Genomic DNA, 27,507 nt, shown 5'->3' with positions numbered 1-27,507 from the left:
TTTGCGTGGAAATTGGCAATTTATGTGGCGAAAGTGTATATTTGAAAAAATACTTTTGCTGATTATGCATTGAGGCCCAGGTTCGACTCCGGCCTGTGGCCCTTTGCTGCATGTCATTCCCCCTCTCTCTCCTCTTTCATGTCTTCATCTGTCCTGTCAAAATAAAGGCCTAAAATGGCCAAAAAAAGAATCTTTAAAATTTTTTGTTAAAAGCTGACTTTTTTGGTGAAACAAAGAGAATCTGAACGGTCATCGCTGCCCAGAGACTTGAGCTCTTTATTAGACAAATACACAACCAGGCAGACACACACACAAAAACACATGGAAACTTGGAAAACACTCTTACACAAACACATGCAATCCCTGGGCTGATGTTATCATCTTCTCCTCTAATACTGGCTGAACTTTGTGTACTTTTTGTCAACATTTCACTATTCTCTTGCCATTAGTTTTGCCCTTACTACTTAATTTTCTGTTGCCATGTAAAATCTATGTACCTTAAACTTTGTAGACTTTTGTGTTTTAACCTATAGATAAATTATATAACCTTTCAGCTTAACATAGCTTATCATAAACCATAGCAATAAACTATATTGTGTTTTTAAACTAAAAAACAGATGGAACTCTTGAAAAGTTTAGACATTTTACTTGGGTTACATCAATATGTTTCTTGGGCCACACTTTAACAGCAATCTATGTATGTGCATACATGCACAGCAGCCCACACAAAAAGCATCTTGTAGAGAAAGAGAAAATGTTTTTATAAATGTGAAACTTCATATCTAATACAGTAAGCTGTTTTATATTTACTAAAAGAAACTTGGTCAGACTTTCAGCAGTGAGTTGAAAGTTTGGTGTTCTGCTCCAGATTGGCACTGGCTGTAGATAAGAACTGAAACTGAACATGTCACCTCTTTGTACAGTAAATCCTCTGTAATGATGCCTGTTGCCCATACACACAGTAATCCCATTCATATTTCCCTCTCACTCTAGGTGCGAGTGTTTACCGGGCTATGTGGGGCAACACTGTGAGCAGGACTATAATGACTGCCTTGAGAATAAGTGTCAACACGGAGCAGAGTGTGTGGACGCTGTCAACGGCTATACCTGCGTCTGTAAAGAGGGTTTCAGGTGAGAGTTGTGGAAACACATCATGAACACGAAAAATGGCTTGAACAGACACAAACACACTGCAAGGCCAGACTGGGAGGAGATACAGATGGCACTCCATAATCAGACACTTGACTGTCAGGACCCACTGTGTGCGTGTGCATGTGTGTGTGTGCGTGCATTTGTTTGTGTGTGTGTGTGTGTGTGTGTGTGTGTAGATGCAGCTCCATGTGGTTAATTATTGCAGAGATTGTTGGCATGAGAGAAACTAATTCATCACAAGGGACAAAAAGAAAAAGAGAGAGAGAGAGAGAGAGAGAGAGAGAGAGAGAGAGAGAGAGAGAGAGAGAGAGGAAGTTATAGGTATGCAGGAAACAAATATATAAAGGAGACAGACAGCAGCGGAAAGATGGATTCTGTAAGGGCAAAAAGAGGAAATGTAAAGAAAGGTTCAGAGTTTCAAAGATGCCATAAGATACAGTGGAAAAGAAGTAGATATACAGAATCTGTTTGCCGTGTCATGCTGATAAACATATCCATTTCCATACAGGAATATTACCTGTCCAGATTCACCAATGCAATCTCCAAATGTAATGCAAAATACAGAGCAAGTACTAAACAGGTTGCAGAGGATACAGACACAGCAAATCACCTCATTAAAGCTCTATGAATAAGTTATCTTCTGTCTAATCTATTCCTCCCTCAGCGGGCTGTTCTGTGAGAACCCTCCACCAATGATCTTGCTGCAGACCAGCCCCTGCGACCAATCAGACTGCCAGAACGGCGCCCAGTGCCTGGTGGTTGCTGGGGAGCCTGTCTGCCGCTGCATGCCCGGTTTCTACGGCAACAAATGTGACAAGATGGCCACCGTTCACTTCCTGGGTCGGGACGGGTACGTGGAGCTGCCAAGCGCAAAGCTTCGTCCCACGGCACATATTTCGTTACAGGTATTGCTGACCTTTGACCTCCGCTAACAAAGTTTTGGTATTGTAGAAATCCGCAGTCATGCAGCTAAACCCTAGCTTGTAAAGTATGTCAACAATTGAAAGTACATAAGCCATATTCTGCTGCACTACATGGAAAACATGTATGGGCTGCTTAAAAAAGAGCTGTAAGCTGCTCAAATCAAACCTATAGAGTTGCACGGCTTGTGCCGACGAAGCAAAGCAAACATCTGCAACACCATCTTTTTCCATGGCTCTCTGAACACTCATTTTTGGAAATGAGAGTGTAAATGAGCGAAAGAGAAACGAAAAAGGGAGGGACCTCTAATTGATATTTACCACCTGTTTGGATCTGTGTGAGCATGTTGTGTGTGTGTGTGTGTGTGTGTGTGTGTGTGTGTGTGTGTGTGTGTGTGTGTGTGTGTGTGTGTGTGTGTGTGTGTGTGTGTGTGCGTGTGCTTCTGCGTGCCAGGAGCTTTCAATGTCAGTGCCAAGGTGGCTAAAACTCTACCAAGAGACCCTGACTCAGAGGCAAGAGAGAAAATAAAAAGAAGAATGAAAGGGCTGTAGCACTTCATAAATCTTCTCTTTCTCTTTAACACTTTTCGTCTTTTCTTTACGTCTGCTTTCAAATTCTCTTTACCCACATTTCTATATCTCGCTCTCTTCTTTCATCCCCCTCTCTCTCCCATTTGTTCTCTACATTTCTTCCTCCTTTTCTTTTGTTGCTCTGCCTCAATCTCTTCTTTTCTCCAGCAGCTTGTTAGCAGGTGTTGACTTGGCTATGCTCCATTGAAGCCAGAGTGTTAAGTGCTTGGCCCCTTGGCCCCATTTCCACTCTCTAGTTAGTTAGTGCTTAGCGGCTCATGCGAGCAAGTGTGACATGTCAAGTATGTCTGTGTGGGCGTGAGGCGCGAGTGACCTCGTTTAGGGAAGTGTGTGGCGAAATTACATTTTCTACTCATTTTCATGCAGTTCTTTAGCGGTTTGACGGTTGGTCATACCACCTTGAATTAAGAGTCTATTCATATCTCTTTGATTTTGAGCTACATCAACACTCGCAATCTTAACGAAAACTAAAAACTAGCTCAGTTACATGTAGGTGCTTTTTTACAGATTTTACAGATTTTATAATACTTAAAAGCCAACAGTAAGGAAGTGGAACACGGTAGAACCCAAAACATTTTACCACATTTTCTGGCTTTTACAAAGAAGCTGAAAATGTTAAATTGTTAAAAAAATAAAATCACCAGTGAAAAATAACAAGTAGTCAAATTCCAGCAATGCAAGAAGGACAATGATGAAGCGGAACAGGTCGCAGCAGCAGTACAGCAGCTGAGAATAATAACAGACATATATCACTTTGCTTAAAATCAACATTTAAAGGGGCTACACTCAACATACAGAACATTAATATTGCTGCAAACAAGTGGAGGCTGCAATGCTGCGTTTGCCCAGCAGCAGGTGAGGTTTGCTTTAGTTAACAAATTGGGGATTTGTTTAGGGTTTCATAATAAAAAGTGCGTATCTGCATGTGAAACCATAATTGTCTGCCCTACCTCTAAATTAGACAACTGTGTCTATTGCTAATCCTTATTGTGCTGCTGTGCTGCCTTGATTAATGAATTGTGTCTTCATTTCTTATCCGACCTCTTCGTCTCTCCAGGTGGCTTCAGATAAAGACAACGGTATTTTGTTGTATAAGGAGGACCACGACCCCCTGGCACTGGAGCTGTACCAGGGACACATACGACTCATCTATGACATCGCCAACTACCCACCCACCACTGTTTATAGGTGGGCTACACACACACACACAAACACACACAGACACACTAAAAAAATCAAACAAAGTCAAACTCAAGAAAAGTACTCCCTCACTTTTTTACCGTCAACATTGAAGTATAATTTGCCATATTCATAAACTTAGTATATTATGCTGAAGACCAAGTTTGCACATGGTTTAAGTACTAAAAGTTTTTAAAAAAAACCCACATTCACTCTTGTTTTACTCTCAAGTATACATACATATACAATTGTACATTCATTTTAAGTGGTTTATTTCTCTTTTTTATTTAAATGAAAGTTATATTATGCACTGGATTCAGATCAGGGTTCAAGGTAGACTAAGCACACTTAAAAAAAATCTAAAACAACATAAACACACAGAAAAGTATGCAGAAAAAACTAAATTATTAAACTAGAACTAAAGAACTAAAGAAGAAGTACTGCTCAGATTGAACATGGGTTAAAGATTACAAAAAGCAAACAACAAAGCATTCATTCACTCACATATATTATAAATCACTTACCGGTATTTGTATCAATAGAATAAAACTCCTGTACTATATAACATTTACAAGATTCAAGTCTTATAAAGGTACAAAAGTAGCGTGCACGGGCACTTAAAAATACATAAAGTACACACATACCAGTACATAATAAGTAGAGGTTTCAAGGATCTGAGGTTTTTATTTATAGTACTTTAAGGACTTTACAGTAGGTGCTGATCTGGCCATGCACACACAAATCCACCAGCATATTCCGTGTCACACACACGGTAGCAGATCCATGTACGAGCACTTACCTCTATAAACAAGCACGGACTTAGAAAAATTCCTTTACAATCCTGACTAGACAGTCATGTCCCTGAGTGAAACCCACTAGGTAAAACTTCAAAAAGTGGAAACAAAAGCCCTCATTCAGTGGGTTAGTCTGTGTAGCCCCTCGGATATTATACGATAAACTACATTCACAGTTTCCTAGGAATGGATATGCCATGGTAAGCTATGGAAACAGCAATGGTAATCCAAGAAAAGAACATGATGAAGTAATCATACAGAAGGTTAGCACAAATGCATTCACATAATCATTAAAGACACTGCCAAAACTTTTCCTTACATCCAATCTTCAGTTGTCTAATATTAAGGACATTATATCTTTTTAAAACAAGAAAGAGCGTAGAGTTTTTGATGAGTTTTCCGAGGCATACATATAACATGCCATGTTTAATGAATTATTAGCCTTTTAATGCAGCGACAAACTATGTAACCTATTATAGATATGAGCCTGAGGGGACATGGACTTCTCTTAGCCAAATGAAGACTACTGTATGAGATAATTCAAGACAATACCACAATGCAGCTACAGGGCTTTTGTCATAGCATAATTATCTTTATCATAACTTCTGTTCTGACACAACTCACAAACCAATATGAACAATACTTGTTCCTGGTGAAATTTGGCTATAATAAAATAATACATAAATTAAAAACACATTCACAGCATATCATATAGTACAGTATGCCTCACTTTTTCCTTGCCATTTTAGAGGAGCACACAAAACTGACTGAAGGGTGGATTGAGAGATGTCGAAAGGCGAAGGGAAGGTGTATAACAAAGAGGATGGAAAAAAAGGAAATAATAAAAAGAGAGACGGAAAAGGATTGCCCGACTTTACGTTGAATAATACAGTGTGTGTGTGTGTGTGTGTGTGTGTGTGTGTGTGTGTGTGTGTTGTGTGTGTGTGTGTGAGTGTGTGTGAGAGAGAGTGAGAGAGAGAGAGTGAGGGTCCATCCTTGTCTGGTGCTGATTGGCTCATATTGATTCTGTCTGCTTCTCTGTCTATACTGTCTGTGGCAGGAAGAAAGAGGAAGAGCGATGTGAGAGGGATATATGATACAAGATTCAATCCCATGTATTGTTTCAAAGTATATTCTGTTAACACAGTGCAAACCATATAAAACCCTTGATGATATGTAACACATTCTACATCAGCAGCAATATTTCATTACCACATCGCTGGAATAAATACCAATAACCAAAAGGACTACTGGCAAGATAATAAGCCACCAGCCTCTAGACTGTATTTGGTAGAATGTGGAAGGAAGGTAAATGCATTGGAATAAAGCATCTTATACTGCATCTACATTACTGTAATAATGAATGTCAAAAAAGAGTTTTATTGCACAAGGCAGGGAGTGGGCACTGCTCTGCCAGTCCAAACAGAGCTGATATTTCCAGAGTTTTTTCTTGCAGCGGCCAGCAGATAATGGAAGGTGTTAAAAAGGCGGATGGAAAAATAGCTTCAAACATTTAGTCCAGCATGGAAAGGAACAAAAAAAAACTTCAACTTGAAAAAGACCCAACAATACCACTGGTGTGAGACAGAGGCTACCAATCTTCTTGACCAAGGTCTCATTTTTTATGGCAATTATATCAAAGTATACAGTATTATATAAATATTGAAAATGCTTGTACCACTTTTCAATGATCGCACCAGCCAGGGTAAAAATGCCAACTGCAAATGAAGGAATGGAGGAGAGAGAGAGAGAGAGACAGACAGACAGACAGACAGACAGACAGATGCTAGTGTAATTGGATAAATTAAAGGAGAGAGAGAGAATGAAGTGAGAGAAGATGGAGAGAGGAAGGAGGAGAAATGAGGGAGAGAGTTTATTGTTTTCTCATTTACTCACCATTCTTCTCTCTTTGTATTTCAATCAGTGATTTTCTTAGCGTGTGACGTCTGGCTTTGTGGTTTTGGCTCTGCTGTGTTCTATTGTCTCTGTGGATAGAGACAAGGTCACAGGAGGAGGACAAGGAGGTACTGGTAGCCTTACTGCTTCTGATGATAATATGCAGCTGGTTCATAACAAATTTGACTTAAGGATTAGGACGTTACGTCATATTGTAAATCCTGCAAGTAGCTGTGGGAGAAGAAAGTTGAAGCCACAATTTACTACGTCAAGGGCAAGACTGTTTCTGCAGCAGGCATTTCAATCATAATTCATTTAAACCCTCTCATGTATGTGTAGTTTCAGAATTTGTATCTAATAGGCATGTGCCCACAGGAAAACATGCATATATTAAAAATGATTCTACTTGATGTATGACATGCAGGGGAGAAATGATCTTTGCATGCTATACAATTTAATGCAAGGTGTTGATCTGTTAATGGCCGGATATATTTCAAAACGGACACCGATGTGGTTTGGTTTATGCTGTTTGGTATCCGCACAAACATGTTCACACGTTTGTCGACACATATGCTCCATGCATACAGTCTGCTCTGTCATAAATTTTGGGCGGTCTGCGTCAACCCTGCAGTCAGTGTGTGCCATGTGGATTCAAAAAGTATAATTTGGGCTAGGACAGAACAATAGGACTCTTTTTCTCCTAGTTTCTTTGCCATTAAACACAGTGCACAGTGTCAGCATTCACAGGTTTTAGAGCATTGTACTCTACATTAACAGAGATACTGCCAGTGTTGTAATATGATGATGACATATTTAGCAGTGTTTCAGTTTGCTTATGAAATCTGCTAGTTTTCTGTTATGCCTGTACTTTATGTATTTATGGTAATGCACTTTGTTCCAGATACATTGTCAGACTTTCACAGTTTTGAATGTAATATTGATGTGTAGAGGTTATTTAGTTAAGTGTAGCATTGTGTTTGTGAATGTGAACACTGTATCCTGTCTTTATTGACCTTTGATAAACTGAACCCTGTAGGTAAATTTAGGCTAGAGCACAGGGTCAGCTGTAGAGCAAGATCCCTGGTGCTGGTAGAGACCATCACTTGCTCAAAGAGACTTTGGGAGGGCGGATATATTTTAAGAGGTCGTCTGGGTAGAAAGACGGTTTTGTTGACCATAACAGCAACTTGTCACTCTTTCTGGTTTGCTGGAATTGTTGAAGTCTGTACACTTTCCATTTCTGCGGTGACATTCTGTTTCTTCATATGAATGAAACTTGTTTGTAATCTGGGTGGGTAGATGAGTAGAAACCACTTCTCCCAAATGTGACCTTAACCAGAATATGTGCTGTTCACAGTACATGACATGTTGTGAAAGGCAGGAAGAGGACAAGAGGAAGGGATGGTTAGAGAGGAAGAAATGAAAAAATGAAATGAGGGGGTTAATCTAATTATCTGGCACAGATGGGGAGGGGTGGAGACTGGGTTGAAAAGGTCGAGTAGAAGAGAGGACAGTCAGAGAGACGTATGGATGCATGGAAAGACAGATTGATCCGTTGAGAGGCAGACATAGATGGAGAGATGGCCAGAAAGACAGATGGATCGACTGATGCTGGGCGGAAGGCAAGAGCAAAACAGCAGACAACACGATAAAGAGATAACTGGGTAGAATAGGTTGCCCGCCAGAGGAGAAAACTGGAGAAGTAAAACAGATGGATAGAAGCGGTCAAACTGAAAAGACCATGAGACATGGTTGAACGGCAGGATGGATGAAAGAGGAGTGAGGGATTACAGAGGGATGGAGAGAAAGAGGGGGAAAGTAAACCACAGAGTGAGTCAGGGAATTATCCTTGTCTGGTGTTGTTAACTTGACACGGGCCACGCCTGAGAGGGAGACGGGCAGACAGACAGAGAGAAGCAGAGAAAGAAAGTGTAAAAGAGAGACAGATGAAGACAGGAAGGGACAAAGAATGTACAGTAGCGCAGAAAGAAAAAGTTGAATGAGAGATATAGAAAGTGTTAAACTGGAAGACACAAATGAGACAAGAGAGCATAAGAGAAGGTCCACAAGAAATTTGAAAAGTGAGAGAAAGAAACAGAGATCCATAGAACGACACATGTTTGAGCACAATGCTAAGCACTAAGTAAACACAGTCTCTATGTTATGTTTAGCATTAGCAATCTGGAAGGAGACGAGGCCCAGCTCCAAGCTCGGGGCTCATTTTACCACAAGCCTCTATGTATTACTTTGTATGTGCCATCTTTTGATTGCATGAGTCTGAGCATTGCAAATGGCCTATCTCATCTGCCCTAATTTGGAAATACATTGTAAACGTATTCAAACCACATGGCCAGACAGGCACAGCAGAACGTCCTGCCACCTATCAACTGATACTGTCCAGAATAGCGTAACTATTTAACCACCACAATCTGAGCACAACAATCACGGCAGATCCCAAACATGGCACTGCCTGTACAGTTACTGCGGTTGTACAATTGAGGGCCAGGGACCGGTGCCAGTCCCTGGGATGTTTCTGAGTGATCCCTTGGTTGGTTATCTTGTGTAGACACCAGAGAGCCAGGAAGGGCATTATGTTCAAGCCAGTTTTTGACGATGAGTTGAAATGTAGCAGTAGTGGCCAGACCATGATACACTAATGTTAAACTAATGCTGGTAAAATGGTAAATTACAGAGTCAACTCAGTTTTAACTGTAAAATTTGGCTTTGGCATGCATTATTGTTTGTGAGGCTTTGATTGTTTGATACGTACAGTGTGTCTTAGAGATCAGGTTAATTTTGCACTATAAAAGAGAGATGGAGTGGGACAAAGAGGAGGCATGGAGAAGATATGTAGACCCTGGTACACAAACATGCAGAAAAGATACAAAGAAAAATGATGCATGGGCGTACACCTATAGACACACACACATCTGCTAGGATGACATCTGGACAGGAGGTACAACCTGCAGTGAAAAAGAGAAATTGGATTAGAACAAAGAGTGAAGCAAAGAGAGGGAGGAGTGATGGAGGAGTGCAAAAAGTGAGGTAGGAGCGATGGAGGAGTGCAAAAAAGTAGAAATCTCAGCAGGGAGGACGGAAAGATCCAGGGGTGGTAAGCACATGCTCAATGGAGACAAATATGTTTAAAGAAGGGAAACATAAACTAGCATCCATGTCCAACATAACGTTAGGAAGTCGGGCTGTTAGATTGCTTTTCATAACATTGTACAGGTGTTCCTTTTATTGTGTCCACCCCTAAATACTCAGTGTATCCCATGTGTCACTGTATACACTCTCCATACACACCTACAAATTAACCCAGTTTCTCCTGGTGTTTGGCATCTAAAATAAATAATCTACGATATGTATATTCTTGCATACTTAGACTGTCACAATCATACAACTTTTACATGCAGTTTCTGGTTAGAAACAGGTCTTACAAAATGACTTCATGCCCAGACTTAGATGAGTAAAGTGACTGAATGTCCGAGCTGAATCTGGCTCTTTAAACCCACCGGGCTGTGGTTAAAACAAACAGACAATCCTTGAACATTATAGGCTTAAAACGCTCAGAGGCAGTTCAAACATTCAAATACTGAAACCTTATAGGCCTGAAACAACGAGCACTCATTCCTGGATGTCTGCATCAAAACACTACAAATTCACTATTGAAAAGTACAAATTGCATCTGAACTGGCCGGCCTGGTTTAATGAAAGCTGAAAAAAGAAAGAAAACAGTGAAGGAGCTCGCCGTTCAGCAGCTGCCGTCTCGGCAATAACTAATTGAGGTTACCACGGCAATATGGGACTGGGATGCCTGTCTGCTGAACATCATTTTAATCATATTGGGCTGCTAAACACACACACACATGCTCATACTTACACACATGGGAGCATATACCCTCACACACATGCAAACTCACAAACATGCAAATAAATACAAAACTGACTTCGACATACAGACACACATGCACATATAGTGTGTAAAGACTACACATGCATTTACACACATACTGGCAGACAAACACACACTTGCATGAGCACATAATATATTAACAAAAACATGCATTCACAAACAGACAGGATTCATGCATGCATGCACACACTCACACCACAAATGTGGTTTTGAAACATTGTAAGTAAATGATAGCAGTGCCTAATTAGCTTTAACAGTGTAAGTGGATCTGTGCGGTTGTTTGTAATCCAAATATTTTTTTTCAGTTTGAGATATAGTGAACGACCTGTAATTACTTCTGGGTTTGTATTTGATTTAGTTATATTGGGAAAAAGGACAGTTTTTGGTTTTTAGGAAATTCTTTTATTGGTGGAGTTTATTTGTGAGTGTATGCGGTCATTCAGGGTGTATTTGATTCTGGACTGACAGGAAATTGACGTCCCTTGTGGGTTTGGTTGAAACACGATGAGAGAAAGAGAGAGAGAGGGGCAGTTGAAATCTGTTATGGCTGTGTGTTTGTTTTTATTGAATGTCATAATGGGTTGCTTTTTACTAAACACAGGGCCAACACAGCAGACTTGAGAGAACCTGAAACACACACACACACACACTCCCCTCCAGGCTTCTGCTCCGGAAGCACTGACCATTAGTCATCTACTGCCACCTGGTGGAGCTTTAGTGTCAGAGCAGGTTCACTGTGTGCGTGCGTGCGTGCGGCGTGCGTGCGTGCGTGCGTGTGTCTGCGCCAACTTGAGTGTGTAAAGTTCAAACCTGAGCAAAAAAATCATTTTGAGAATGTCCTCAGCCATGTGAGCTGCTTGTTTGATTTAACTTTCCAGACACTTGAACACATTTAAAAGGGGATGAAGTGCTTCTGGAAGGAAAGTGGAGAAGATGGAATTACTGTTGTAAGGGAGGAAAAGGAGGGCACAGCAGAACAAAAAGAGAAGAGAGGATACCAGGAAGAAAAAAGAAAACGAGGGAGAGGAAGTGGAGAAAGAAAGGAAAGAAAAGAAAGATTGCACATGTATGGAAAAAAAAGAGAAAAGGCAAAGCAAAAGAAGGAAAACAAAGTAAAGATAGGAGAGGAGGGTAGTGTAAGAGAGAGCTAATCTTTCAGGCTAGCAGACCATCATTTTGTTTAGTTGCAGCAGGCCTGTTTGAGACTGTTATTAAATTACATGTCTCCTAATGGAAACCATGTATTTGTCTGTGTTGGGTCTACAGTAATGTAGGAGCTCTTATGTTAGAAACCGCCAGCTAAATGCTGAATTAGATTGATGTTCAGAAAAAACGGTACGTTTTTGGTTCTTGTTTTTTTGCCATTGTTGATTGCACAAATGGCTTTGTTACTCATCCATCCTAGCAGCGGATTTATCCAAATTTCAGATTTGCACCAAGTAATTCCAAAGATTTGATTGTAAACTTTTATCCAATTGATTTTTTTTTTTATTACAAGTCAAATATGGCATGATGTAGGAGAAAATGCAAAGAAAGTCAATAATTAATAGTAATGTCTTGATTATTTGTAATACTTATGATGTTCTTGTATATGTTGAAGACCCCTACTTACTGCTATATATGCTAAAGCCATGTAACATGAACAAGTCCCACCAGTACAAGACCTTAATAGGTGTGTGTATATATTTATGTTCTGTTATTTATTTTATTTTCATATTCAGTTCTTCCACTTCTCTTTCCTTAATTATTTTCTTTTTTATTTGATATGCTCCATCTTAATCCTCTTCTTGTTCTACTTCTTTACAATCATAATCTTTGTCTCCATCTCTTCATTATTATCTCCTTCTTTTTCCTCTTCTTCTAATGTTACTGCATCTGCTCCGTTCCCAGTTTTTGTCCTTTTGTATGGTCAGCATTTTCTATGGAAGTCCCACTGGCCCACCTCCAGAACTCACAACCCTGCTCCATTGGCTGTTAATGTAACATCACTGTAACCTGAAAACTCTATAAACAGCTGTCAATCAAAAGTTACTTAAGGCTCCTTAGCTAGTTAACCAATGAATGGCTGCAGACAAAGGGATGTATTGTCTTGATGTTTAGCTGTGGGAGTCTGAAGCAGACCACCAACGGAAAGAGTGGCTTCACTTCTTCTTTTGTGTTTTTGATGTCTGCTTGTTTTCTCCGGGTTCATGGAAGGAATAACTTGGGTGAACGGAGGCACAGTTAGCTTTACCACCCCACCATCTACCTCTCTTTCCCTCTCTGTCTCTCACCCTCTCGCTCTCTCCCTTTTTTCGGCTGTGCCAAACCACTGTCTCTATAGCTGTCTGTCTCCCCTCCAGAAAAAAAGCACTTAGTGGGGGAATCTCAGACACACACAGTCACACACAAGCACACACACTTTCTTCCCAGGGTCAGACATGGTGCAAAAGGTCTTGATCCTGGTTCATTGCAGGCTCCTCTTCAGTGGAAACATGTATCTCACCAAAACAAATATCAGCGCACTAATAAGAGAGTCTCTTTCTTTAACACAACTGGATGAGTCTTGCCCCAAGGCTCCAGCCCATCTGAATATGCAAGCCTGTGTGCTGTGGACCCATTCTGGTCTGTTTTATGTCTGAGAATAACATTTCAACACAGATTTCCCTAATTTCTTTTTCATTTAGTTTGGTCGATTTGCAAACACAACAAAACAAAGAAAAAAAAAAGTTTGGAGTCTTTTTTGCGTCTGGCATTTCCAATTTGCTCGATCATGTTTTTTCCTGTCTGGTGTAGAATTCAACAGTAATTTGTCATAATAGGAACCATACTGAAAGTCTCTCTTTCCTTTTTTTTCTGTGTGTGTTTGTTGCAGCATAGAGTCGGTGAATGATGGCCTTTTCCACACGGTTGAGCTGTTGATTCAGAACCGTTCACTGAGCCTGGTTGTGGATAACGGTGCCCCCAAGAGCCTGGGAAAGCTGGCACGCCAGCCCTCCGTTGACCACAACACCCAACTTTACATAGGAGGTACGTACACACATACTTTCATACATAAACATCTAAAAATATTCATAGACACATGTTCTGAACATACAGATGTTACTTATGCCCGCCTTTTTGTGGTTTTGATCACATGTTGCCATGCACTAGTACATACAAACATGTAAATACACACACACACACACACACACACACACACACACACACACACACACACACACACACACACACACACACACACACACACACACACACACACACACACACACACACACACACACACACACACACACACACACACACACACACACACACACACACACACACACACTAAATCCCAGCAAGGGATGTGGTGAGGAGATGGAGAACTGTTTTTGTTCAACTTTTCCTCAGCAAAAGGGGCAAGACACGCCCCTGAAAACAGTCAGCCTTTTTTTCTAGAAAGAGACATAATGTTGCAACAGTGAGGCTATGATGCTGATTTTATTTTACTGGCACAATCAACCAAGAATGAAACCAGAGATTAGCGTATTAATCAAGCAAACCTTTCAATGTGCTTTCTTTTTTCTCTGTTTCCCATATTTTCTTTCCATTCTTTTATCCCATTTCTTCCATCTTCTCCACTTTCATTTCTTTTTATTCACATTCTACTTTTTCCATAACTTCCTGTCTTGTTCTCCTTCATTTTCCAGGCGTACCATCTCAGGTGGTGGCCTCAGGTCTACGACCCAGCCCTGAACGTTTCCCTCAGGCTTTTAATGGATGCATCCACAATGTCCGAATCAACGGTGAGCCTCAAGACCTGAGTTACCGAGTCGCAGGAGTGCGACCACATGGGGTCGACAGCAAGGTAATTACACAGGGAAGATTCATTTTTGGCAAAAGCGGCATCATGTATATTGTGCAGCATCCTTAAAAGCCATATTGAGAAATGCATGACCTCTTTTGGTGATATCACTTAAGGGTCATAACCCTTTCAACTGTAAGTGTGTCTTGTAAGCATATTAGCAAACAAAGTTATGTTTTGTGAGGGAAAGCAGACGCAGCCGAATTGTCAAGGAACAAAATTATAGTGCAAAATATTGTGACAATAATGCTGCATTTTGGAGGGATTTAGACCAAGGATTTTTATGTGCAAGATCAGTCCAAATAAGCACCAGATTTCCATTATATAATCAACAGTAGAAACCATTTTGACAGATTTTTAGGTCAACAAACCCATGCTGCTAGCAGCTGGAGAAAAGAACAGATGTCATCCCTCCATGTTGGAGCTCTATTTACACTGGCCTTCCAGTGAAGGCTGTAGCATTCTTGCAACATCAAAATGTTTGTCAGGTTACACCCCCCCCCCCGCCGCTCTCTTCTATTAGCGTTTAAAAAGCCCTTTGACTCAGCTTCCCCTGACAGTAGTTTCTCCCTTTCTTGTTCTGTCACCAGGGTGAGGGCATTCTTGCAGGGTGCCATTCCTGCAGTGTGTGCGCCCAGGGTGCGTGCAGGGAGGGAGGAGAGACGGGGGTTACATGCGATTGTCCTCCAGGTCGCACCGGGGCCTTGTGTGACCAAACAACAGCACCCAACGCCTGTCAGAACAGCAGGTAAGCCGAGACAGAAGCGACTGGGCAGAAATGCATGGATGTAAATATTCAGAGAGTCATATGCATGTACTGTACGTAACCCAAAATAACTCAAAGCTGTCTTCCCTCTTTCCTTCCTCCAACTCCAGATGTGTTCATGGTCTGTGTGTGCCGAAAGGTCAGTCCTACAGTTGCCAGTGCAGTGAAGGCTACCAGGGTCAGTATTGCGATCGACGGCAGGAGCCTCCAGCCTGCAGGGGGCAGCGCTGCGGACACGGGGAGTGTCGTGTGTCAGAGGGAGGAGAGCCGGTCTGCCACTGTCAGCCAGGCTACACCGGGCTTACCTGTGACACAGGTAAAGTGGAGAGTATTAGAAGAAGGAAATTGAAAATATGCCAAGATTAGTCAAATATCAGTGCATAAAATGTGTTTGTTTTATGTCCTTTCTCCATTAATGTCCAGAGCTTACATGTCAAGGAGAGATGGTGAGGGAGCAGCTGAAGCGCCACCACCCAATGAGAACATGCACGTCCACGACCAAGATTCCCCGCATGGATTGTCCCCGATCCTGCCAGGCAGCAGCACCTCCGGGTGTTTGCTGTGGCGTCACAAAAAGCAGAAGGAGGAAGGCGGTTTTCCGCTGCACCGACGGCACCTCGTACTCCGAGGAGATGGAAACTGCTCTGGAGTGCGGCTGCTCCAAGTGCCCGTTGTAACAGAACCGCAGTTTGTTACGTTTGTTTTGCAACACCCACCGCTGCCATTTTGTGAATTCTACACGTCAACAAGGATGTCGCTCTGAGATTTTTCCACGATGAAAAGCACCATCATTATGTGATTTTATTTACACATTCAGTTTGACTGCCGCCAATTTGCTGCCAAGAGAAACCACAAACGAAAACAAAAATGGGACATGTGTGCGTGTTTTTTGACAGAGAGAAAATATATTGTAAGATATAAGTGAGAAAAAACATAGAACTTATTTTTATTATGGATTTTTTTTTTCTAAAAGATGATAAAAGGACTGATAAGTTGTGTTTTTTAATATGTTGATTATATAATGTGTTACATAGTATGGAAAGTTATTTTGTACCTTGAAAGAAGAAGAAATACACAGCAAAATAGATTAACATTCCTTAAAAGTATATGAATTTATATGTATGTATAAATCTATATAAATATATACCCTAACCCAATGAATTCTATATTTTCAAAGTGTATTTGCATGATGTTAATCTGAGTGCTGATTATTGGGAGGCTTTGGACACTGAGAGAGGAGGGCTGAGAGAGAAGATTCCACAACAAGGAAACGTTGGCAGTCTTTGGTAGCCCTCCCTCTTGGAGAGAAAAGGGAACTGTGTGTGCCTAGCTAACCTGCTTCACTATATAATGGACATCATCCTCACATGTGAGTTCTTTGAGAAACCATAAAAGACTCTTTACACAGAGATGATTCAACACATTGTTCTAATGTTGCGTTATTCTTTAGTTTGCTGTTGCACACCAGACTTGGAGCCACATGAGGTTTGACATGAAAATCTGAAAGTAATGTGCTCATTTATTAAGAATTATACATTATAAATGAGAAATTCCCATTCAAATCAACAATAGGGGAATCATACTGTAAATCCAGCGTAAGGCTGAGTATACACCTATTAGCTGCTGAGATTTAAAATGAGTTTTAAAACAGATACCAAGGAAATCCCCGACGAGTGATGAAAGCTCCCAGCACAGGTTCAGAACCTGAAAACCATTTATAATCAAACTATCCTTTTTTTTTTTTTTAAAGAGTAACTTAATTCCATGCTGAAAAAAAGTGTTTGACTGCATCCTGTGGTTGAATGTTTTGCATCACTGCTGGGTGTAGTCAGTTGTGATCAGAAGAGTGCTTTGTTGCACCTGGAACCATCCCCAACAGTGATGTCGCGGTGCGCTGACACACCCTGGGGTACGTTTCTACATCGCTGCAGCAAGGTTTCTGTAGATGTTAAAGTAATAATCTTGAAGATTTTGATTTAAATACATGTCTGTTAAGTCACTATCACCGAATCAGGTAACACAACGGTGAATAACCCTATATGGTCCACTGATGAAAGTCCTTGCATTTGCAGTACTACGAACTGAGTGCCTGTGGCGATCACAAGCGGCGCACAGTTAGTGGCGTGTTTTTTCATCACCCAGAAGTGGTTGGTCCGCCAAAGAGGGGTCTCTCTTAAACCCATTTGTGTGTGAAACGGCATACTGTTTTTTTTCCAGTTTCGGCTAGTGTTGTGAATACGTTACTATGACTGAACAAACAAAGAAAAGAGTGATGACTACAGACGATGAAACTTCAAAAACAAGTGAAAGTGAGATCCATAGGTGCTGCCAAAGACAACAAAACTGAGAAGTTCGAGATTGTAACTTTGAACCACTGGAGTAAAAAACAGCAGAAACAACATTTTCAGCTGGTTTGAGTTGCTCTCTAAATGGATGCTCAACATGAGTTGATTTTCTGACTGGGCAAGGGAAGCCATTTTGCATAAAGCCATTATGCAAATCAACAGTCAAGTGTATTTGCCTTAACAGATAAGTACGTAAAAAAGGAAACCGAAATTGTTGAGTTAATCTCAAGTGCCTTGGTGTACTTATTTTGAAATAAAAAAATGTTGCTGCAATATTGTCAACAGCTGCTACTCGATGTTTGATGCAGACTCGTGTCCGTGACAACATAATCAAATTGCTATGGTGGCCTTTCTTAGTTCCCAAAGTAAATGATGCTTACATTAAATAAATACCCAGTTCTCCTAATCAGGTTGTGTGTGCAGGCCCTATGAAATTGCAAAGCAGTTAAAACAATTTAATTGGGTCAAAAACAAGAAAAGCCTTAATCATGCCACAGTCCTTTTAGTATGAATTATTTGATTATATTAGCATCACGTTTCATGTGAAATTGCAGCATCATTAAGAACCCTTTGTTTAATGTGTGATGATTTCAGTGTGTTATATGATAACATTAGATAATGCAGGTCTGATTGTTTGATGTATTTGAGGTGCATACAGAAAAACACACATTTCCATGAAGCATTTACTTCAGAAAAGTTCAGTTTTAAGTTTAAGGTGAAGCTTTTTGATAATTTGTTGTTGTTTTTGATTTCCACTGTGACAGTGTTGGGTGGAGGTTAAATAAGTGGCTTGCAGTCATTGACCAAAAGACAGTGTGCTCTAGTCTGATCACAGCAAACCTCCACATGACAACTCAGTTGCCTACTGAGTCAAAGTGGCTTCTGTAACTTTGTCACTGTTTTGGACTAAGGTACCACAACACAGCTGAAAAACTTCAGTACGGCTTTTAACCGCCTATAGGTGACTAACATGATTAAAAGTATAGCAAAAGACTATAATGTAACTACTACTGTATTGTTTACTTTATACATTGTTGCTTTGTTTACAACCGGTGCAAAGTATTGTCACACTTTTACAGTTAATTCACAGCTGTACTATTCTGGGTTTGAGACATATCAGTATTATCCTTATCTGTCAATGTCACAGTTTTCTAAACCTGCTGTTCCTTCTATATGATCCTCTGTCTCACTACATTCTCCATGCCTTTCCCTCCCTGCTTTTATCTGCCTTTTTCTTTGTGTCTGTCCAAGATGTCTCCTATATTTGCCTCAGCCATTCATTTTCACCATCTCTTTCCCTTCCTTTTCTCTCATTCTTTGCTTCCATTCCTGTTTTCACAACTATTTGAGCTTTTATCTTTTGCCACCTTCTCTTTGCTCTATTCATCCCTTCTTTACCTGATCCTAAAGATTTAGTTCTTCATTGTGAACAGAATCAAACACCTTAGTTATTAGTTATTTACAATAAAATAACCGTAAAGTCAGTAATTTCCATTTTCCAGGTCTTAGTTTAAAAAAAAGAAACATGAATATGTGAGTGATAATTGATACTTATGTTGAATGTTCAAATTAAACTACGATTGAAAGTCTTTGTTGTCTGAGTCTGAAATTAATGTTTAACTGCAAATCTCAATTTGTGAAAGAAGAACTCCCACATTATTTGTCCCAGCAGTATTGATTGAGGACTAGGACTGTGGCGATAGGTGTGGCAATGCGAGACTAATCGAGGACCAATGTGTTTAAGTCTCATAATTTATTTGTCAAAGCAGGTTGCAAAACCACACCTATGTGTCGTCTATGTCCCAATATGTTGTATTGTTATTTTGTACCATCAAAACATTCTGCAAAAGCTACATTTTGATTATGACCCTTATAATTTACAGTTTGGTTGAAATACAAAGCTTTTCCAAAAATATTCACTTTAACTACTTTTAAGGCACTTGACACACTTTCAATAACGCTGCTGTACTGTTAGTGCCCTGGTGGCAACAAGCCTGAATTCACAAGCCAAGTCAGGACTCCCATCACCTGTCATTTTATAATATTTTGTTGTTGCAGCCATGTCTTCCCCATATTTGTATCATCAAATGAGTGAAAAAGCACCCCCTGGGTTGTAACAGCCTGTAAATGGCAGTCCGTGTGGTCAAACATGATATTGCAACCGAACCGAAGCCAACAGAAGGGAAGCCAACAGGTGAAGTTGATTAAAACATCTGAGTAGGCTATCAAGTCAATCAGTTGTGCGGGCCACGGCTACTGTGGAACGGTGTGTGGGACATGTATCTGAGGTCTCTGGGAAAGAAACTCTGAAGTGAATTGTGAAGCCAGTCATATTCTGACCTCACAGCAAACACAAGAAAGTTTAACTTACCTTATTTACAATGAAACAGCCGGGAGAGTCTGCTTGTTTTCCCGCATTGCTAGTAGGCTCGTTTGAGATGAGCCAGATCTGCGCAGAATCGATCACCGGCCGATCGCCCGCCCAATGCATGCCGGTTAGATTTGTGTCCGACTTGATCCCAACTTGCTCTGACGTCATGCACACGTGGGCAACGGTAATCTCACGAGACCAAGGCGGCCGCAGTTCTGAGACGCAGGCAGCGCAGTTGCTTTTTAACCAAAGAACTTCTAATATAGGAAGAAGTTCCACTCCCTCGTTACTTCCGGCTTCTGAACTGGTTGCAGTTCCACCAGAGTTCCATATAGGGGGCGCTCACAGGCCAGTGCAGAATGAATGGGACTCTATGGAGATATACCCCTCAAAATCCACTTTTCTCAGGATATAATTTTTTGTCTAGTAATTTGAATGTTGCATTCGAAAGGGGAGGCTAAGAAAATACACACTGCTGTGTGTTAGATATTTTTAAAGTCGCTTTTTTGTTCTAAAAAGCCTTTTAAAATGTCAATGACGTCATACACATATACGGCCAGAGATCCTGCTTTACAGCAAGCTCTGAGTCACTTCCTTTGTTCTCTCGAGGCATCGACAACACAGCTAACAGGTTCGGCTCTCCCTGTTAATACATGTGCTAGAAAGAGGTTTGCTAATGTTTTAAAGACCACACCGAAATATTCACTCTGATATTCAGGCTCTGCTTCGGATGCCGTCAAGCGGGATCTCCGATCGTAATCACTCCTTCACTGACCAATCAGCATTCATTAGCAGAATGCTAGCGTGTTATGGGCTACAACGACTCACCCTGTAAGAAAACTAAAGGACATAAGTACTCGTTCATTCAACTTTCGACCTATAACCCATGTTGAACTTGCAAAAACTACAATCAAATCGGAGGTTTCTCAACGACAATCAGGCGAAAGAGACAAATTTAGCCGTCTAGCTCCATAGAGTCCTATTCATTTTGCACTGGACCGCGATCACCCCCAGTGGAACTCTGGTGGAACTGCAACCAAAATCCGGTACAATGGGGCTGGATAGGGAGTGGAATGGCTTTCTGTAGACAGGCTTTGTTTCCACCAACTGCAAGAGCCAGGCGGACGCAGGCGGACCCAGTGCATGCTGGGAAACGCCGGCCTCTCAGCTGATCGAACAGCTGATTGGCTCAGAATCGACTCAACATGATGATGTTTTATATAAACTTTTTATTGATTTTGAATCAGAGGGATTTTAACTGTGATTTGTCTGATTTAAAAGCTTATTCCGTACAGAACACATGTTGTGTGGCTGATAGTTATGTTTAGAAGTCAGAGAGACTAAATCTGTTCAGATTACAGATTATCTACAGTGTGTTGTTAATTAAAATCAGCAACAGATTGCAGGTAGAGAATTTTGACAGCTACTCTGTCATAATAAAATCAACTGGAGACTGTGTAGGAGCTGATATATGGGTCTGATAACATTTTATTAAATCGGAATCGGACCACAGTGTTTGTGTCACTTCCTGTTCAGCCTGAAGGCTGCTGGAATCAGCTGGAAAACTGTCCGACTTGAGAGCAGATTTTTGTCACCTGCTCTCGTCTACTTTACAGGCGAGGCGCAGTTCATCTCGAACAAGCCTAATATATCAGTTCCATGTTTTTGTAAGATCAGCTGGCTAGCAGCGATGGAGTTGCGTCAACAAACAACAATAAGACAGGGATATTTAAAGGAGAACTCCGGGCAAATTTTACGTTAATCTTGATCGCTATATGTATGTGAGTACTGTCGATACCAAAAAAAAAACGAGCCGAATCGGTGCTAGCAATACGGAGCTGCTGCAGCTAATGCCCAGAGCTCACTTTGCTAAAACGGCAATTATGGGGGCATAAGATAAATAGTGCCTTTGTGCCTCTTAACAGACATAAAATGCAATTAAAATGTCTGTGCAACATGAACAGGGATCTTACCTGACAACAAGATGTGTATTCAACTCAGACATCCTGCCGTTAGCTTGCCCTGCTAGCTGCTAGCTTCTGTCCGGGAGTGTGTTCAGTCCGGTTCAGCCAGGCTTCTGTGGTAATCATCACGCAGCAGTTCCGTGTGTATTTGTAGCTCATCTATTGTGTGTGACATGGAGCTGGTGTTGGTGAGTAGGAGTCTTTGCAGTGGCGAACTGTGTGGTAGTTTCCTTAGCCGGGCTAGCAGGCCCATCCGGCACCCTTGCCTCTGCTTCCTCCCCGCCTTCCTCGCCTCCCGTGGCCGACAACAACCAATGAGCGCGGGTGGTCTGGTGGATGTCCTCTGGAGGACAAGTCATGCCTGATTGCTGAGATGTACATGTTCTTATGGAACGCAGCGCAGACGCGCCTGGTGAAATCTAGGGGTGAGAGTATTCACACGCCCTTTGCCTAGCTAGACTATTAATGGAGTAGGCCAGGCTCTGACTGGTCTGACCTTGAACTTTTGTGCCTTCTGGTTTTACTTAAAGCTAAGGAGAGAGTTGACAGAAATTCAAAGTTAGGCTACTCAGTTTAGATGAGAGTTCTCGTTCATTGGTCGAGGCAGTCTCTTCTTTAAATTGTCGACGACAAAAACAACCACAGCAGAGGTAAGCATTTGGGGACTACTACATAGAATATACAAACAAGATTTGATTACTTTAGAGTTTGCTTCGCCCCACAAAATTATGCAATATACGTATTAAGGAACCAGAATGTATGAAGCAGTTGCCGAATGTAAACAATTTTATTTTGCAACGTATTAAAAATAACTTAACAAATAAATAGATAGCCTATGCCAAGAACTTTAACATTGCTTCTTTTTGTGACAAAATATTTTAAATATTTTATACTGACCTCTATTCTGTGCGGTAGATACCGGACACCGGTGCCATATTAGCATCAGATTTTAACATGCACCGTTAATGTGAACAGAAAATTGTGTTCGCAGTCGCACAACAGCTGAAATGTTGTGTTGCGCACAAACGTAGTGTTTAAACTTTACGTAGACAGGCAAATAAATGATTGACTTCTTTTGAAGTCTGGGCACCGTGAATGTCTGTATCAAACTTTCAATTTTGGCAGAACCTAACATTTGATTAGAATTTTTTTAAAGAAACATTCAAAAATGACTTATTTTTCAAATGCTAATATGAAGCAGCAGGGGAGGTGGAGGGAATTACATTTCATTAAAGCAGGTAGTGGTGAAGCAGCAAGGGTGCTCAGCATTAGTGTATGCAGACAGAATGAGTCTAGTGTTCGACATAGGTTGTGGTCATAGAAAATGTGAGGGAGGGGAATTCACACGCCAAAGAACCAAACTCTATAAAAGATTCAACAGGTTCCAGATACAGTACTTCGTTGCCACTGAGCCGTGTCTGTGATACAGGTAAATACACTTCACTTTTTATGACCTGTGTTATGGGTAAGACAATTTTATTGCGTAACAGTAAATGGCAAAATAACAAATACTATGTTTATGTTTGTTTTTTTTGCAGAGGAACTAATAATAAGAAAAAGGAAGTCAGCATCACGTTTCTACTTTTAGAAGCTTTTCATCTATTTATACACCGCCTTTAATATCACAGTGCGGGTAAGTATTCACACAGCGCTTTTATCTTGTGGTTGTGTTTTTTTTGTGGTTTCAGTTTGGACAATTGCCATTCATAGAGCCATGCCACCAGCTACCACCACTGCCCTAAATGTTTTTATTTTTACTGCCTTTTTTCAGCAGGGAATCATGAGGATCCAGTTTGTCTGTTTGCTACTGGTGCTTCTCTCTGCCACTGTACTCTCTCAGGATTCAAAAACCAAACGTCAATACCAGAAGTTCAGAAACCAGCATATCAATGAACAAATGAGTGTCCGTGGTTGTGATGATGTGATTGGAGCACGAAAGATTAACATCAACAAAAAGAAGTGTAAGAAGACCAATACCTTCATCCTATCCAACATCAAACGCGTGAGATCCATCTGTGTGAACAACGGAGAGCCATATGACCAAGATAAAAACATGACCAAAAGCCACGAACACTTTGACATTGTTGTCTGTCGTCTGAAACCAACCAGGCCTGCCAAATGTCATTACAATGGTACAAAACTGAACAAGAAAATTATAATCAAATGTGTAGGAGGCTTTCCTGTGCACTATGATGGAGACATTGGTCACTGTGATTGAACACCTGATGTGTTTACTTACACTTCTTAAATAAACAGTTTGACCGCTTACATTTGTGTATTTGTGTTTTTATAATAGTGTCTTTAACATAATCATAATCATCAGAGTAGTTATGAATATCATTAGAAACTTCATATTAGGGGCAACCTCTAGCTCTCCCAGTAAGAGCGTGCGTCTCATGTAGGCTGAGTTCTTTGCAGCGGCCCAGGTTCGAGTCTGACCTGCGGCCCTTTGCTGCGTGTCATCCCCCATCTCTCTCCCACATTTCCTGTCTATCCAGTGTCACAAATAAAGGGAAAAGCCCCAAAAAATTATCTTAAAAAAAACAAACCTTTATATTATTAATAGTAGTTATAGCAGGAGGTCAGTGTGTTACATAGGACTCATACAGTAGTGGTGCTTATGTCGCACACACTTTTTTTGTATATTTGTCTGCCACAACAGTCAGATCTTTTGTTTTTCCCATGAGCTCAAATCAAACGAGTGCATTCATAAACAATTCATCAGAATGTTGTCAGTATCATTTACTGTTTACAAAAATGTAGATATGACATTAGCATAAAGTAAAGTGTTACCCATTCTAGTGTCACAGCACTGTGTAAAAAGTGATGTGCACAACAGCCTGGGAAACGAGCAAAGCCACATGCAGCAGCAGCACAAAAGCTGTGGCTGGCCAATTTTTTGCACCTGACCAACACCAGGACTAATTACTCAGAACAGACCTGACCTATATTGCACAGGATGCTGGAGGTTAGAAGTGCAAAAAAGGTCTAAGATAAGTTCTTAAATTGTGGTTGTGGCCCAGGTTGTTACAAACTGCTGCATGAAGAGACCCCCTAAGTGGGCTAAACGAAACTCTAAAGAACCATACAAACCAATCCAAAAAATTCTTCTTGAATTCTATTTCTTGCCTCAACATCATTTTACTGACCTTTGTTTTCTCTTGGTCCACTGATGCTGCATGCTCATCAGTTGTGCCGTACTGAAGTAGAACCTCTTCCCCAATGCCTGTCAGCATCTTTTAGGTCCAGCATTGTCCGTTTGGATGTTCTTTAGCTTCTCCCTCACTGCAAAGAAAGACACTTTTCTACCACAACTGTCAGATCTGTTATGTCTCCCTTAGGTTTAATTAGACACATTCAGAAACTATTTTTACTGCCACTGTATTAGACTATTGTTTAAATCATTTTTTTTAGCAAATTGAATAACTAAGCACATGGAGGGCTTTTTATGTAGATATATCAGGTGTTTGAAAAATGTAAATAAATTATTGAAATAAACGGAAATCCGACTGCAAAGTTCTATCTTTCTTGTCACAGCACTGTAAAAAAAAGTGAACTGCCTTGGAAACATACAGTACAGCAAAGCCACATGCAGCAGCTCAGCAGACAGGCAAAGGCTGCTGGCCATTTAGGGCTAAGACGAATTAGGTTAGAGATGCAGAAAAAGAAGAGCTACAAGACTAGTTTCACCAGTTTACTTGATTATTTTAGTTTTTGCTTTGCTGTTATTCAATATGTGCTGTTCATAATACAAATCATTGTATAAGAGTAGCAGGGCGCCATCTGGTGGTAGTACCCTCAATAGATCTTGAAAGCAACAAGATTTCCCTGGATTGTTTCATTTTTCAACAAACATTTCTTTTTTTTGAAAAATGCTAATAATCAGATAATTTCACAATGATAGTGGAGGGCATTGTGCAGATAAATGGGTCACTTTAATTTGGTGAAATCCCCTCAGCAGTAAAACATGCATTTTCTATTGTAACATTGTGATGAAAAAAGGAATGACAACTGAATAATATATCTCCTCTCAAGAGCAGACATCACAAAGTCCTTCACAACAGAAAACAATAGCAAGTAAAACAGAACAAAAGACAGGAAATGCAGACATCAAGCTAAAAACATAAAAGACAAAAAAATGACCCTTACAAATAAAATGTGAATCATTTTTATGAACCTGTTTTCTTTATCCTCCTTTGTTAAATCATGAGCACCTGTTTCCCACCAAAAGATGGCAGCAGTGTAAAGAGAGATGAAGAGGGGACGACAGTATTTGTATCAAGTGTTTTATAAACAAAATGGATACACAGGCTATCAAAGCTGGAAGGTCAGAAAGTAGCTACCAGAGTTAACATGGGAGATAAAATAATGTTATTATTAATAATAATAATAATAATAATAATAATAATAATAATAAGTTTATTTAATATAGCACCTTTTTACAGAAAAAGTCACAGTGCCTGTAACAAGTGCTTCACATGATAAACATTTGTTAAAAATACATTAGGATCCAAATAGTAAATAAGCAAGCAAAAATAAATGTAAGTAAAAGATTAAAGCCCAAAGTTACAAACATGAGACTAAAGCGAGTTGAAACAAGTGTGTCTTCAGCTGCTTTTTAAAAGCATCAACCGAGACTGCAGAACGTAACTTAATAGGAAGGGCGTTCCACAGAGTCGGAGCCACCACCTCAAAGGAACGGTCAGGCAGCCCAAGGCAACAGATATCCAGCATAAATGAGTGAAATCCGGTGGATTTTCCAGCGGCAACGGAGCAATCCCGGAAGTGGAACGTCAAGAATAAAGACTAGTGGGAACCAAACTGCACACCCTTTAGGTGCACAGTTGTACCCTTGTAATGGTGCTCTTTTCTCTATGCAGTTAAACCCATTCTGCCCAAAACCTCATAACTATTAACTGCATGTTGTGGTTAGGGAGAATTTAACTTTTTTGCAAATATGTATTTTGTGGTGATATCTAGGTGCCTTTTCAAACATTCGGAGAACATGTTTTAGATAATTGGAACAGCATTGCAGCAGAAGATATTTAATTGATTGAAGTTTTTAGAAGTTCTATCAGGTTAACATGATTACATTGTTATTGATGACTTTTTTGAACTAGAATCATATGCCTACATGACATGAGATGTCAAAAATGATGCTGCTTGTGATGTCACGTGTGCAGGATTGACAGATGTAGTCAAATTCTAGAGGTTGTGTTGTTGCTAATGCTCTCAAATGTCACTAAAATGTTCTCAAAACAGAAAAGAAACATTCCCCTCCCACTGTGATGCTGGGCCAAGAAATCAAAGTTCAAAACAAATTCTATAAATGATTTAGCAGTTTACACAGACATCACTGTCACTGTGTTCGCGATTCAGGTAAATATGCTTTTTATGACATAGTAGGGTATAATTTGCTTAAGACAAACTTGTTGACTAAAAACATATCTATTAATTGATTACTTACTCTGTTTCAGCTGCAAGGACTAAACAAAAATTACTGTTAACCATTCTACATTATATTCAAAAGGTTTGTTTTATTCTTACTCTCTTTGTTATCCAGCTGTCAATAAGAGTTTACAAAGGGCTTTTTACAGATTTCTCTGCAGGTCTGCAACACATAAAATAAAATAAAAAAATGTATAAGGCCTAATTTTTAGCAGTATTCCACTACTTTCATATTTCACACTATTTCTATGCATTTCTTCAGAAGTCGTAAAGTTCCAAAATGATGGTCCAATATTTAAAAACAATATTTTTTATGGGACTTCAGAGGTCCATAGA

The 27,507-nt window shown here is 40.3% G+C and overlaps 1 protein-coding gene across 2 annotated transcripts in view; it reads left to right on the top strand.

Moving 5' to 3' along the window:
* slit3 (slit homolog 3 (Drosophila)) overlaps positions 1-16,464 on the top strand; it is a 248,703-nt gene extending 232,239 nt beyond the window's left edge. For both annotated transcript variants that reach the window (XM_039813715.1, XM_039813716.1), the window contains 8 exons: positions 994-1,131; positions 1,817-2,057; positions 3,721-3,851; positions 13,303-13,457; positions 14,123-14,280; positions 14,868-15,025; positions 15,154-15,359; positions 15,467-16,464. In XM_039813715.1, coding sequence (XP_039669649.1) covers positions 994-1,131; positions 1,817-2,057; positions 3,721-3,851; positions 13,303-13,457; positions 14,123-14,280; positions 14,868-15,025; positions 15,154-15,359; positions 15,467-15,720 — 1,441 coding nt within the window. In that variant the 3' untranslated portion in view covers positions 15,721-16,464. The remainder of the gene's footprint in view (positions 1-993; positions 1,132-1,816; positions 2,058-3,720; positions 3,852-13,302; positions 13,458-14,122; positions 14,281-14,867; positions 15,026-15,153; positions 15,360-15,466) is intronic.
* Positions 16,465-27,507: the final 11,043 nt, after the last annotated feature.

Source organism: Perca fluviatilis, chromosome 10 (genome assembly GCF_010015445.1).
Source record: "Perca fluviatilis chromosome 10, GENO_Pfluv_1.0, whole genome shotgun sequence".
NCBI classification, from domain to species: domain Eukaryota; kingdom Metazoa; phylum Chordata; class Actinopteri; order Perciformes; family Percidae; genus Perca; species Perca fluviatilis.
Note: the sequence above shows the minus strand (reverse complement) of the source record. Positions and strands in the feature narration are given on the sequence as shown.